This window comes from Coregonus clupeaformis, chromosome 11 (assembly GCF_020615455.1).
Source record: "Coregonus clupeaformis isolate EN_2021a chromosome 11, ASM2061545v1, whole genome shotgun sequence".
Classification (NCBI taxonomy): Eukaryota; Metazoa; Chordata; class Actinopteri; order Salmoniformes; family Salmonidae; genus Coregonus; species Coregonus clupeaformis.
In genome coordinates this window covers 43,315,094-43,329,292 of record NC_059202.1, presented here as the reverse complement: position 1 = coordinate 43,329,292, position 14,199 = coordinate 43,315,094, and the positions used below count along the sequence as shown (strand labels likewise).

The following is a 14,199-nucleotide window of genomic DNA, read 5'->3' as shown; positions in this document are numbered from 1 at the left end:
ATCAATAATATGACGTGTGCTTTTGTTGACTGTAATAGTTTGAGTACATTCCACAAAGTAATTTTTTACAGTGTATCTAAAGACACGTTTGTTGTGGTGATGCACTTTTTCTTTGACGTTGAACTTGCATTGAACAGACAATTCCATTTCGTTACAACCCTTTTGTAGTATGACTTAGGAATATTTGTTGATGATCCTAATGACTATGCTTGAATAGTGATTGGTTGTTGGTGAAATATTGCTGAGAACCCATCGTTTCCTGCCCTTTTTTGACTCCCTTTAGGGACCATGGGTGAAAGCAAAACTTTGCAACATCCAATAAATGTTTTGGTAGCTCTATTTGAATAGTCAACTTCTCCTTCGGGGGGGGGGGGGTTCACACTGCTTTTCGGAAATGGCATTGGCCAATGCCCTACCTTCATATCCTATAGCTTTGATATAGCTGCCGCTTTTATCCCAAGTGACAACAGTGAGTCCATACCTTTTAGCATGTGACCCCAGTGGGGATCCAACCCACAACTATGGTGTTGCTAGTGACATGCGCTGAATACCTGAGCCACACAATACTGTGAAATGCAATACAGGTGAAAAGTGTGTGTGATTGCCATCCCCATGAGCGTGCCACCCTCCTCCAGGCCACGGATGAGGCATGCAATGACATCAAATCCACACCTATGTCAAAATGCTCAAGACAGGCTTGACGCAAACTAGTGCCTGCTAAACGTTCGTTTTGTTTCATTCATTCCATTTGTGTCGTTTGATTACAGGACATCTATGTTGTAATTATCTAAAGAATACATGGACTTTTTCCTTCAATGACTGTGACATGTCTTCAATGAGGATACAGGGGATAAGAAAGATGTAAATGTGATTTCCACAATGTAATTGACAGACTGTAGCATGTTACATTCAAAGAGCAATTTAGAAACATTTGTTTTGTTATTAGATTCATAATGGTCACCTGGGACAAGTAATTAGTGAAAACCAGAGTTCAGCGGTTGGCATTAAAGCGATAGAACCAAGTCATCCTAATAGGCTAGCATTAGCCTAAAGCAGGGTTTCCCAAACTCAGGCCACGTTTTGGGAGTTTTTGCCCTAGGACTACACAGCTGATTCAAATAATCAACTCATCATCATCAAGCTGTGAGTATTAGAATCAGCTGTGGAGTGCTAGGGCAAAACGCGCACCCCTTGGGGACCCCAGGACCGCGTTTGGGAAACGCTGGGCTAAAGAGCCTAACACATATGGGCAGTACCCGAGTTGAACCACAAGATGTCCTCCGTGCTCCACTGTAAAGTTTTGGCCTCTGCATGAGTCTCTCAGCAGCACTGCAACATGGGACTTTTAAAGTCAGTTGGCATGCAATGTTTTGTCTTGACTGCATGCAAGGCTATTACACACAGCTAATAGTGTCAATCATTCATCTGAACACAATTCTTGTTACTATTCGGCCTATATTATCACTCGTTTCTTTTCCTCCCTCCTTTGTAAAGCATTTTACTGTGCTACTATAGTCCAAAGGAAGTGGATGATGCCAGAGTGTATACACACACACACCACAAACATTGAAGCTAGACTTCAGGCAACTAAAAGGTGCAATACGTAGCTTTTAGACGTGTTAGTGAACAACATACATGGTGGGTAATGTAGAGGTGCGTGTGTACATGGAACAATTGTGCCTTTTGGATGGAAATATGGAGGTGGCTCTTAAAAGAGCATTTGGGGAATTTTGGAGATCAGGTCATCCTCATTTATGCGCGCTCTCCGCGAATTCGGCGGGCCAGCTGGATGTCCTTGGGCATGATGGTCACCCGCTTGGCGTGGATGGCGCACAGGTTGCTGTCCTCGAACAGGCCGACCAGGTAAGCCTCGCTAGCCTCCTGCAGGGCCATCACGGTGGAGCTCTGGAAGCGCAGGTCGGACTTGAAGTCCTGGGCGATTTCTCTCACCAGGCGCTGTAAGGGCAGCTTGCGGATGAACAGTTCAGTGGACTTCTGGTAACGACGGATCTCTCTCAGAGCCACGGTGCCGGGCCTGTAACGGTGAGGCTTCTTCACACCGCCGGTGGCCGGGGCGCTCTTGCGAGCAGCCTTAGTGGCGAGCTGCTTCCTGGGGGCTTTGCCACCGGTGGATTTGCGAGCGGTTTGCTTGGTTCTGGCCATGGCGCGTCTCTGCATTTCGAGGCTATACTCCCGACTGTCAGTGTGCTTTTGCCAGCCTGCGCACTGTGTAGTTGTGTGCAGGCAGTGTACTATTGGCCTCGTTTGCGATAACAGGCTAGCATTAAAATATAACACAATATTTCACTCTTGACTTTGACGACTATTATTGCGTGCAAAGGGACAGCAGTGTGCTATTGTACGCACGCGCTTAGTGTACAATTGTTTTTGGCGCGCAGTGTATTGTGATGGGCGCGCGGTCCTAAAAAAAAAGAAGCAAAGCATCCTTTCCAGTAACCGACAGAGGAGTCCTCCGCAACGGGCCAATCGGGGTAGTGGGGAGATGGTGTCCAATCAGCAGATGCCACTGCCGGCTTTATACATTTCACATGGGCATTTCGAGGCTATACTCCGACTGTCTAAGAAGGAAGCAAGCGCCATGGCCAGAACCAAGCAAACCGCTCGCAAATCCACCCGTGGCAAAGCCTACAGGAAGCAGCTGGCCGCCAAGTCTGCGCGCAGGAGCGCCACCCCGTTACGAGCCCTGCCAGCGCCTGGGGAGAAAAATCGCCCAGTTCTTCAAGATCGACCTGCGCTTCTAGAGCTCCGCCGTGATAGCCCTGCAGGAGGCTAGCGAGGCTTACCTGGTCGGTCTGTTCGAGGACACCAAACTGTGTGCCATCCACGCAAAGAGTGTGTCCATCTTGCCCTGGGACATCCTGATGGCCCACTGTATTCGCGGAGAGCGCGCGTAAATGATGACCTGATCTCCAAAATCCCACCTCCATATTTCCATCAAAAAGGCACAATTGCTCCATTTATACGCGCACCTCTACATTTCTCACCATGTATGTTGTTAACTAACCCGTCTTAAAGCTACGTATTGCACGTTTTACTTGCCTGAGGCGTTGAAATAAAACGCATAAATCCAAAGGGATTATCTACAATAGTCAAAGACGCGCGGCAGGCCGAAATACTCCAACCAAATAATTGGCCAAATCAGGAAGGACAAAGGAAGACTCGGTGCATGCGTTGCTTTATTCAGCACAGTTGAATGGACAGCGCTTCTGCTTCATCTCCACTCACGAGACGGGTAATAGAGGAGCTCCGTGGTGCTGAAATGTACAAAGTTGTCCACTATCGGTATATCTATTTATTATGGCCATTGAAATGTTAGCTATTCAAATCAGATCCAACAATTATATCAAGGGATTAGAAATCCAAGGTTTAAAAACAAACGTGTCATTGTACTCAGAGGATCTAGATACATTTTCTACCCTCTCTGGAATACAACCACATTATGATAAATGTACTATATAAGGTATTGACCCTCCTGTAGCTCAGTTGGTAGAGCATGGCGCTTGCAACGCAAGGGTTGTGGGTTCGATTCCCACGGGGGCCAGAATGAAAAATGTATGCACTCTGGATAAGAACGTCTGCTAAATGACTAAACTGTAAATTGGATCACTGACAATACAACTTGTAGTTTACCAATTAAATGGTCTGATGGTGATGTGGATACATATCCCTAAATAAAATGATCTCACTCTATTAAATGTTAATAGAAAGTTAGCAAAAAATTATAAGATCTTGCTACCAGGGAAAGGTAAAAATACATGTCTATTTGTGGAAAAAAACTAATAGAAAAAAATATATATTTATTGATATTGTATAGCCTTACTTGTTGATATCTCAGACGACCAGAACCTTAATAATAATCACCATACTTACTTCACATAGCACGGACATATAGTAGACTACTGACACTCACTCCTATGGAATGGGTATGGGGACTGGACACGCCAGGACCCAGACCCTACTGTTGTCGATCACACATATTAATGTCGCGTTCAGGGTGCTATCAGAGTTATCGGAAATACCTAGTTCCGACTGGGAAGTTTCACTTGAATGACCCTCCAAGTTCGAATTACAAGTGAGAAATTGTGAAAATGTTGTTGCCAATCTTATTGGTTTAAGAATTGTTCCGACTTCAAAACCACTTTAACACAATCATGTCGGAGTTACAACTTCCCATTTTCCACGAGAATGTGAAGTTGGCATAATACAACATTCAAGTGCTAGTCGGTACTTGGAAACGGACATTTCTGACTTGCTAACTGGTTGAACGTGTTACAACGAGTATATAATATGATTGACATAACCATAATAGAAAGGCCTTGGAAGTGCCATAAGTGAAAGCCGACATTTCATTATTTTACATTAACCTCTTTAACATGTATTAAATGAATTATGAAGAAAATTGTGTAATTTAGGCTCTACGAAATATGAAATGCATTATGAAGAAAATCGTGTACTGTTGCCTACACGAAAAAGGGGCCTTTCTGACCAAAAGTGCACCAGTATCCCAAAGTATTAAAGTATTAATCGAAATCAAGCATAGAAAACAGCGTTAACATTAATAAGGGTGGCAGGTAGCTTAGTGGGTAAGAGCGTTGTGCCAGTAACCAGAAGGTCACTGGTTCTAATCCCCGGGCTGACTAGGTGAAAAATCTGTCGATGTGCCCTTAAGCAAGGCACTTAACCCTAAATGCTCCTGTAAGTTGCTCTGGATAAGAGCGTCTGCTAAATGACTTGAATGTAATAAAACAATTTTTCCCACTAATTAAGTTGCACGTTAATGTGTTTATTTTCTCACAAATTATGTTCAGAAAATCTCAAACAGTACATAGGCATACAACTACAATGTTTGAAACATTATTAAATAAAGACAACATTTCTGTATATTCACAACTATAATAAAGAAAATAAAGAAAAATAGGCTATCCGTTTATGGTTGTTGTGTGTAGCCTACTGGTTAAATTGGTGTCTTTTCGCACGAATTAAGTAGCACATAAATTTGTGTCTTTTCACACAGAAACGCACGAAATCTGCTGAAATACATTACGCTACCTGTGGCTTTCTTGAGCACGGTTATATGTCAGACATTTGAGCGGCTACGGATAGTGGAATGCAAACCCCGTATTGAGTCAATACTGTCATCTATTGGTAAACATAATCCTTAACGTAAATATCCCAGGTTAGTACACAACGATTTTCCTTGCATGTTTTGCTAGGTCCTGCAGGACATCACCCCCTTCATCTTCCTGGAATAAAAAAATCACACACAAACACAGACATTCTTTCAATGTTGGGAACACATTTTACATGAACATTTAAATCAAGATGGATTACGAGATACCCAGGCTGATGAGCAAAGGCAACTATGCCGAGCGTGTGGGCGCTGTCGCACCAGTCTACCTGGCTGCCGTGCTCGAGTGCCTGACTGCTGAGATCCTGGAGTTGGCCGGAGACATTGCCCGTGCAAACAAGAAGCCTCACATCACACTGATTAACTCTATAGTATTATCCCAGTTTACGGTCTTGCCTACACCTAGCGAACAGTTTTTTAATTGATATGAAAAATAAATATTCCATTTGATTTGGAACAGCAAGCCAGACAAAATTAAACGGGCCTATTTATAAAATGAATATCAATAGAGATGACAGAATTGATTAAATATTTTAAGCTTGGACCTACCACTAAAAGCTTCAGTCATACAAAGTTATACTTAAATCCGAACTGGTTCTCTAGAAATGTGTAAGACTGTCTCACCACGTTCAATAAATTTAATTTTCCCCCTTTATTCAGATTACAACCTCTCACTTTCAGTTATTTGAAATGAAATCAATTCTCAAATATCACTATATCTAAAACAAGCCATATAAAGTTGGATGCAATTTCAATTTAATCATCCAGAAACGACAGAACAAACTCAAATACACTAATAGAAAAATAGATACATTACAGTCATTTAGCAGACGCTCTTATCCAGAGCGATTTACAGTTAGAGAGTGCATACATTATTACATACTGGCCCCCCGTGGGAATCAAACCCACAACCCTGGCGTTGCAAACGCCATGCTCTACCAACTGAGCTACATCCCTGCCGGCCATTCCCTCCCCTACCCTGGGCCAATTGTGCGCCGCCCCATGGGTCTTCCGGTCGCGGCCGGCTACGACAGAGCCTGGATTCGAACCAGGATCTCTAGTGGCACAGCTAGCACTGCCTTAGACCACTGCGCCACTCGGGAGATGACATATATGTCTTGATATTGTATAGCCTACTTGTTGGTATCTCAGACGACCAGAACCTTAATAATAATCACCATACTTACTTCACAAACAATAATTATACTAGCTGCCTGCACATAGCACAGACATATACACTGTAAACCCGAATAAGTAAGCAGAACTTTAAGAAAGTGAGGCAATCAGTTGCCACAGTTTTTTTGAGTTCATAAACTCAAACATTTGAGTATATCATTGCTTATATATTTGGAGTTCATGTTAAATGTAATTTTAAATTATAATTCAATTAACTTTACTGATTAAGCCAACTCAAACATTTTCAGTTTATGATACTCAGAATATTTATTCATCTTTCTCATTGCAATATCTCAAGAGAACTTAATAATTTCAAGCATGAAAATGAAACATAAATATCCTGAGTTAACTTAACATTTATTCGTTTTTTCAATCAATCTTCTGATTACCCATAACTCAAAAACATAGACTTGTTACAACTCAAAATAATTTACCACCAAACTTAAAATATTTGTGGCAACTGATTGCCTTAAAAATAATAAGTACTCTTGACTTAAAGGTCAAACAAAAAAACATCATCTATTCAGATGTTTAGTATAAACTTTTCTTGCCCAGTCTTTTAGCAAAAAAATATGAAATAAAAAAACATAAATAAAAAATAACAATTAACAAGTCTACTTCTGGGCATTTTGTTTATACTTTAAGATGAACTATGTAATAGTAGAACATATTCAAACTCAGAAAAGCTAAAATTACATTAAGAAAATATCATTATATCACAAATAGCTTATAAACTGTTAATACAACATTACCAGGAGGGCATCAGCAAGTCTTGGGTGGTGACCAAACATTTGTTTAGAAAGATTATTTGCCCACACCTGTGCCTTTTAGCACAAAATGAAACAATCTATTTAATAATAATAGTAATATAACAATAATAGTAATACAAATAATTAAGAATTAAAAAGAGAATTAAATAAACAATTACAAAGGCACACTTTTGGCCATCTGGTTGTAAACTTGCAGTGCAGCAATGTAGCAACTTCAGGGTGCACTGTATAGTTTTAGAAAATTAATTCAAACTCGAAAAGCAAAATTAACAATATTAATAAGACAATAAAAATGATTTAACCATTTCCATAACTGAAAAAAAATTCCATCTTCAGAAGAAAATAAAGTCCCTATAACACTGTTTCCAACTAGAAAGGCTTTTCGAGTTTGAATTAATTTTCTAAAACTATACAGTGCACCCTGAAGTTGCTACATTGCTGCACTGCAAGTTTACAACCAGATGGCCAAAAGTGTGCCTTTGTAATTGTTTATTTAATTCTCTTTTTAATTCTTAATTATTTGTATTACTATTATTGTTATATTACTATTATTATTAAATAGATTGTTTCATTTTGTGCTAAAAGGCACAGGTGTGGGCAAATAATCTTTCTAAACAAATGTTTGGTCACCACCCAAGACTTGCTGATGCCCTCCTGGTAATGTTGTATTAACAGTTTATAAGCTATTTGTGATATAATGATATTTTCTTAATGTAATTTTAGCTTTTCTGAGTTTGAATATGTTCTACTATTACATAGTTCATCTTAAAGTATAAACAAAATGCCCAGAAGTAGACTTGTTAATTGTTATTTTTTATTTATGTTTTTTTATTTCATATTTTTTTGCTAAAAGACTGGGCAAGAAAAGTTTATACTAAACATCTGAATAGATGATGTTTTTTTGTTTGACCTTTAAGTCAAGAGTACTTATTATTTTTAAGGCAATCAGTTGCCACAAATATTTTAAGTTTGGTGGTAAATGATTTTGAGTTGTAACAAGTCTATGTTTTCTGAAACTTTGAGGACAGTTTATTTATTTATGAAAATGTATCAATGAAGAGCTTTCCTTTCTGATAAAAATGTACTTCCCAAAGCTATATAGTACACCTTTTAAAAACAAAATGCCATAGTGTATAAATATGGAGGATATATTTTTTCATAATTCAAATTGAAAGTCCAAAGAGAAAACGAAGCAAGATCAAATTAATAGTATTATTTTACTACGCTACTAGGAAAAATCATGCCATAATTAAATGTATGATGTAAAAGCTTAAAATGGAAATACTTCAATTAAAATCTAAAATATAATTGTTTTATTTTAGCCTTTCCCCTTTATAATTTTCAATTTGACATTTTATCTTTTGAATTTTACGTTTGACATTTGACATTGACATTTTCAGATTCACATTTTACATTTTGATTTAAGCTTTTCATTTAGAAGTGACAGGTGTCAATTTAAATGAGGAGGCATGGCCCAACGGCTGGTGGGAGGGTCTGGAACGACTTCCAGCTGACAGTTGAAGATTTGCATTTTAAATTTGACTTTTTAAATTTAATTATGGCATGATTTTTTCTAGTAGTGTAGTAAAATAATAATATTTTTAATTTGATCTCGCTTCGATTTCCCTTTGGCCTTTCAATTTGAATTATGAATAAAAATATCCTCCATATATAAACACTTAATTCAACCCTGAATTTCAGTTTAACAACAATAAAATGTACATTAAAACATACAAAGACAGTGTGTACTTTGTGCCATTTGGCTGAAAATCAGTTGAGTAGAGCAGCAACTTTAACATAAACAGTTGAACAGTATTCAACATGGACCTGACATGACATATTCTCATTATGGATTATGCTCTAACAGAGTGAGCCATCAGAATCCACCACTCCTTTTTGGATCTTCAGTTACACATACAACATCAGCTCATTTTTAAGAGTCTGCAGCTTGGGTGACAGTTTAGAGTCATCAAGACCAAGTAAGATTTTCTGTGTGAACTCAAAAGTGTTTGTCAGTCCCTTGGGATAGCTGAGATGTAGTGCATAAATCAGGCCGAACATTACCAGGAAGGCATCAGCAAGCCTGGGGAGATTGACAACCACATCACCCTCTAGGACGACAGAGACTCTCACTGGGTGGTAGTGAACTGGGCTTGTGGCATCATCACTGACTGTTGTAAGGAGGACCACTGATGCATCCCACAGGTCTGGCTCATCCATATCATCCTTTAAAAAATGAAAGGGCGAACATATACTAATCACATTTACTGAAACTATGGCTGTGGCAATTTTGATTACAGTTGGATGTAGGGGTGGAACGGTACATGTATTTGTATTGAACCGAAATGGTACGGGCGTCTCGGTATGGTACATGAATTTACACGGAGAATACACAGTATAAAAATAAATAAAACTTGAGTGCAAATTAATGAATGTAATGCGGAACTACAGTTAGACAAGCGGTTCTTTAGGGACACCTAATCTGTAGCCCTGCCCTTAGCTCTGAAGCTTCCGAGCCCCGCCTACATGTCGAGTCAGTCAGTCCAGTCCAAATGAAGAGTTCACATGAAGCGAACTAGTCCCTTCCAAATACAACCAAACACGGACGTAGCTGTATCCCTTCTCGCCTCGACCACAAATGGCCTCCAGGCCCGTTTGATTCGCTGTTTGCTCCGGAATTAGCTGTTAGCTCCGCCGTCAGCTGTTAGCTTCGCCGTTAGCGTGTGAAGCTAACACCAAAACTCGTCAACTGCTCTGTGTAACCGAAGCTGCTCTTTTAACATCCCTGCTCTGTGCATTCACATATGAGAGCAGCGATTGTCTCCCATATCACACTACTAGCTGATTGTCTTATTTTGTTTACAAGTTACAGATGGAGTCTGGAGATGATGCAGTGTACTTCTTGTTTACTGTTTACATCTTACTTTATAAATTTCAAGCTGTTACAGCTAGCTCAGTGGACAGCCTGAGACATGCACAATAAAAAAATGTGCCTTCTGCATTTTTGTTTTGCTTTCCCCTCCATTGTACCAAACCGAACCGTGATGTCTGAACCGAGGTATGAACCAAACCGTGACATCTGTGTACTGTTCCACCCCTAGTTGGATGTCATATAAATAACAATAAATACACAAGTCTGAAAGACTCCTGTTCATTCTGCTGCGTTGTGCTCTCGTTGCTGAGAAAGTGAGATTACTTTTATGTGTTCCACTGTGAGGCTAATGACGGCTACTTGATTTTCTTTGCAGTTTATTTTTTTGATGCTGTAATGGGCTCAAAATGACACTTCACACTTATAAACATCTTGCCAGAGGTTTGTAGTTGAAACACTGGTTGAAACACGCAGCCGGCCGCGACCGGGAGACTCATGGGCGGCGCACAATTGGCACAGCGTCGTCCAGGGTAGGGGAGGGAATGGCCGGCAGGGATGTAGCTCAGTTGATAGAGCATGGCGTTTGTAACGCCAGGGTTGTAGGTTCAATTCCCACGGGGGGCCAGTATAAAAAAAAAAAATATATTCACTAACTGTAAGTCGCTTTGGATAAGAGCGTCTGCTAAATGACGTAATGTAATGTAATGTATATACAGAAATCCTAGTGTGTTGGAAATTAAATGAAGATATGAATGTGTTAATTTACAGTACAATAGGCCTGATATCTCTTTACTGGGACTTACCACACATGTTCTGAAAAATCCAGAGACTTCCTCTAGTAGATAATCAGGAAGGGCATGGAGAACAGTGGTACGCCTTGTGTGGACATCATGTAATTCCTAAGAAGATTAAAATAGTGTTGTGACAAGTTTACTTATCAAACCCAATGACAAACAGTCCCAACAAATTATTAAATAATTAATTAATTAATTAATTAATTGCCAATATCTGCACATAAATCCACTAATAACCTGCTGACTGGTGCAATTGTGGAATTCAAAAGCTTATTTGAAGCATTAAACTCCCAACATACACTAAGACTACCTGTGAAATGTATAATCACCTGTGTATCATGGACTTTGAAAATGTTTGCCAAAGCATCTGCAGTCTTTTCAGTTTTGGAAGCTTTCTGTCTAAATAAGGCCATCAAACGAGGAGTGTGGCGATCAAGCTCGGCATAGAAAGTGTTAGGTAGGTTCTGGTTAGTTATCCGTTGGAACTCTGCATATACCTCCATTGAGGAAAGGACAGTAACAGCAATTATTTATTTTAGGATGAATGAAATTAGGCAACATTACACACAATGTGACATACAGTAGCAAAGATAAAAACAGAAAAAATAACCTACAAAATTAAATTGATGATGATTTTACCTCAGACTGCATATGAAGAGCAGGCCAGAGGTCCATTAGCTCTTTCATCGGTGGGCAGGACATTATAATAGTCTGTCGTCGCAAGGCAAACGTGTTCTGCATCATCTTACTAATAAGGGGTAGGTTTCTCTCAGTCTTCTTTACTTCCTCAACAATAGCCTGCCTCAAAAGGTCAAGACTTGAGGGATCCTCTCCTTGAGGAAAGTTAGGCAGAAAGTTGACCTCTGCACACTTAGGCCTTTTGATGTTGGAGTGTGAAGGTTCATTCTCAGGGTTTTTTCGGCTTCTTTTCCCAGCATTTACAGCGACCTCCTGACATCCAGCCCTTCTCATCTTGGTCCTGTAATTGCCCATTTTAAACTTGATGCTGTTCTTCCAGCCATTCCATCCATTGTCAGATCCTGCTTCTTTTAAACAGGGGTGTTTCCTCACAAGAGCTTCAGCCACCATTGCTATCTCTTTATCACTGGGGTAAGCCTTAAAACCATATATGGTAGATGCCAGTTTGTCTAAAATATTGTGCTTTTGGTCCCTTGACAACTGAAGAGGTCTCTCATTCTTTTCAGATTCAGCATTCCCATCTCTAAGTGTCAGCTCAACGTCAAATGCAAATGTGGAAATTTGTAAAGGACCTGGAGGCCATCTGCTCAGACGTTCTGGGGATGACACATCTGAAAGGGTATCAGTTGATGCAAGAGAACTGGAATCCTGTCTAACTGAAATATGAACACAGGCTTTTTGTGGTAACTCCTCGATGTCAACAAGGCAAGTGAGTTTTCCATCAAAGTCTGGATCTTTGTATTGCAAACTGAAGTCACAGTCCAATTCCAGTTGTTCTTTTAAAATCTCAATCACTGCATCAACAGAGGCCGGACGGGAGCTGAGTTTAAATTTTCTAACACGGTCTGCCTCGATGACACGAAGGATCATGTTTTGTGGGGCTTCAGCTGCCATCACTTTAATAAATGAAGAGATTTGGAGGTTAAAAACACATCAGCACACAGACATTATAGTGCATTTATAAGGCTTTCTAAATGTTTATAATCATTAATGACAACCTCCAACGTGTTCAGCATTCATAATGCTTTATATCTCCATGCCAAAGTGACAGTGTTTGAAAGAAAAATCTGAGACCTGGGTTCCACAGTACATTATAACTACCATAACATTAGCCAGTTATATTTGTGCTTTTAATGCATTATAGACATGTTCTTTAGAATGTGTTACCAAAGAGTGCAATTCCAAAATGCAGGTCATGTATGTTGATTAGGGCTGTCCCGATTACCATATTTAGACAATCGATTATTCGTGGACATAAAATCGATCTTAATCTAAGCTTCGACGGCCGGGGGGCCCTGGCGGACATAATGAATGTATGGCAAAACAAACACTGCATGTCTCCAAAACTTATCAGGCAGGTTTGTTGTTTGCAGGTTTGTTGATTTATATAATGATTGATTATATTGAGCACATTTTCCAATAAATGAACAATTAATGATTTTATGAAGAATTACTTACCATAGAGTGGTCTTAATTTTGTCTCACTTGTATGAACCTCTTGGGAGTCAACAGCAGCAAGCCATCAATATTGTATGCAGAGAGTGGGATTGTATCATTGAAGTCAGATTGCAGGTGGATAGACAGGCTTCCCTGTATGGCTGACAGTTCATAGGATCGAAGATGCTCTACATACCAGGAGTCATAATCACAACAGAGAAAATAAACATTGTGATTCACAAGGTAGATCTGTGTTAGTCTGCAAAATTTTGACAGTCCCCCACTGATTCCAACTGACACAAACATGACACTGGTATAGTCTGTGCCATCAATGGTCACCTTTGATGTACGATAGACAGTGTCACTAGTTGTTTGTCCTCTAATGTGAGCCTGAGCTACTTCTGGTAGAGCTGAAACCAAAACAGAGTCAACCCTGGATGTTTGCGTTTTTGGTTTGAAAAACTATGGTGAACCAAGGTGATATGCCATCATGTGTTGGTGTCTGATTGCCAGTGTCTTCAAGACATTTTTTAAGTTTTGAGCGTCATGCACCACTCTCTTGAAGAAGCGATGTTTAGCTTCAAATCGCATGGTCCAAACATGCACCAGGGGCCCAAAACACTTAACTAAGGTGGGGTAATGCTCCAAATAGTGATGTTTAGGACAAAGCCTAAACTCAGGGAAAGCCTCTTGTAGGATCTGTCCGTGGTCACTGATTTTGCAAACAAAATAGTCCAATGTTTCATCAGAAAATGATGGGCACAATGCTAATTCCATCAACTCTTTCAAGTCCATCAAAACCTCCCATGCAACATTACCCTCTGGTACTTTACTGCCTACAAGTAACGGAAGTAGTCTGAGCAGCGTGGCATTTTCATGCCCGCTACCTCCAATTTTTTTCCGGGTCATGAATTTTTTGGGAACTGGATGAGGTTATTTACTTTATCAGTGTGCTGATATGGGAATGATGTGATCCTTTGGTTCAAATACTCTAAAGTGAAGTGCTTAAGCCGAATCATTTCTCTAATGCAAAGTGCAAGTTCAATTGGAACGATTCCTTCCAAAAGATTGTGTAGTAGATCTGGATGAAAACCTGTGATAGGGTGGAAGTGCTCAAGTGACTCACGGAAGACACAATCACCTTTAACCCCAAATTGGCTGCTTGAACTCTCACCTTGGAGGACATTCTGTACATGAATGTCATGACTCGCTTTGGTTCTCTGGACAAATTCCTCCTTTTTTACCTCAGTTGTTTGAAACTGTTCACTTGTGGCCATACAGAATCTGCTAACATAATCTGCT

At 39.9% G+C, this 14,199-nt stretch overlaps 2 protein-coding genes across 4 annotated transcripts; both read right to left on the bottom strand.

Annotated features, from left to right (window-relative positions):
* Positions 1 to 1,752: 1,752 nt before the first annotated feature.
* LOC121555287 (histone H3-like) lies at positions 1,753 to 2,163 on the bottom strand. Its single transcript, XM_041869101.1, has one exon. The coding sequence runs from the start codon at positions 2,161 to 2,163 to the stop codon at positions 1,753 to 1,755; it is 411 nt and encodes a 136-aa protein (XP_041725035.1).
* Positions 2,164 to 5,187: 3,024 nt separating this feature from the next.
* On the bottom strand, positions 5,188 to 11,440 carry LOC123491978. Of its 3 annotated transcripts, XM_045223563.1 has the most exons (5): positions 11,401 to 11,440; positions 11,091 to 11,258; positions 10,771 to 10,866; positions 9,160 to 9,321; positions 5,188 to 5,264 (listed from the first exon to the last, which is right to left on the bottom strand). In XM_045223563.1, exons 1-5 carry the CDS (start codon positions 11,434 to 11,436, stop codon positions 5,199 to 5,201), a joined length of 528 nt encoding a protein of 175 aa, XP_045079498.1. In that variant the 5' UTR covers positions 11,437 to 11,440; the 3' UTR covers positions 5,188 to 5,198. The 3 variants fall into 3 exon arrangements, with proteins under 3 accessions (XP_045079498.1, XP_045079497.1, XP_045079499.1); XM_045223562.1 differs by lacking the exon at positions 5,188 to 5,264 and having other exon boundaries at positions 8,876 to 9,321; XM_045223564.1 differs by lacking the exons at positions 5,188 to 5,264; positions 11,091 to 11,258 and having other exon boundaries at positions 8,876 to 9,321.
* Between the last annotated feature and the right edge of the window lie 2,759 nt (positions 11,441 to 14,199).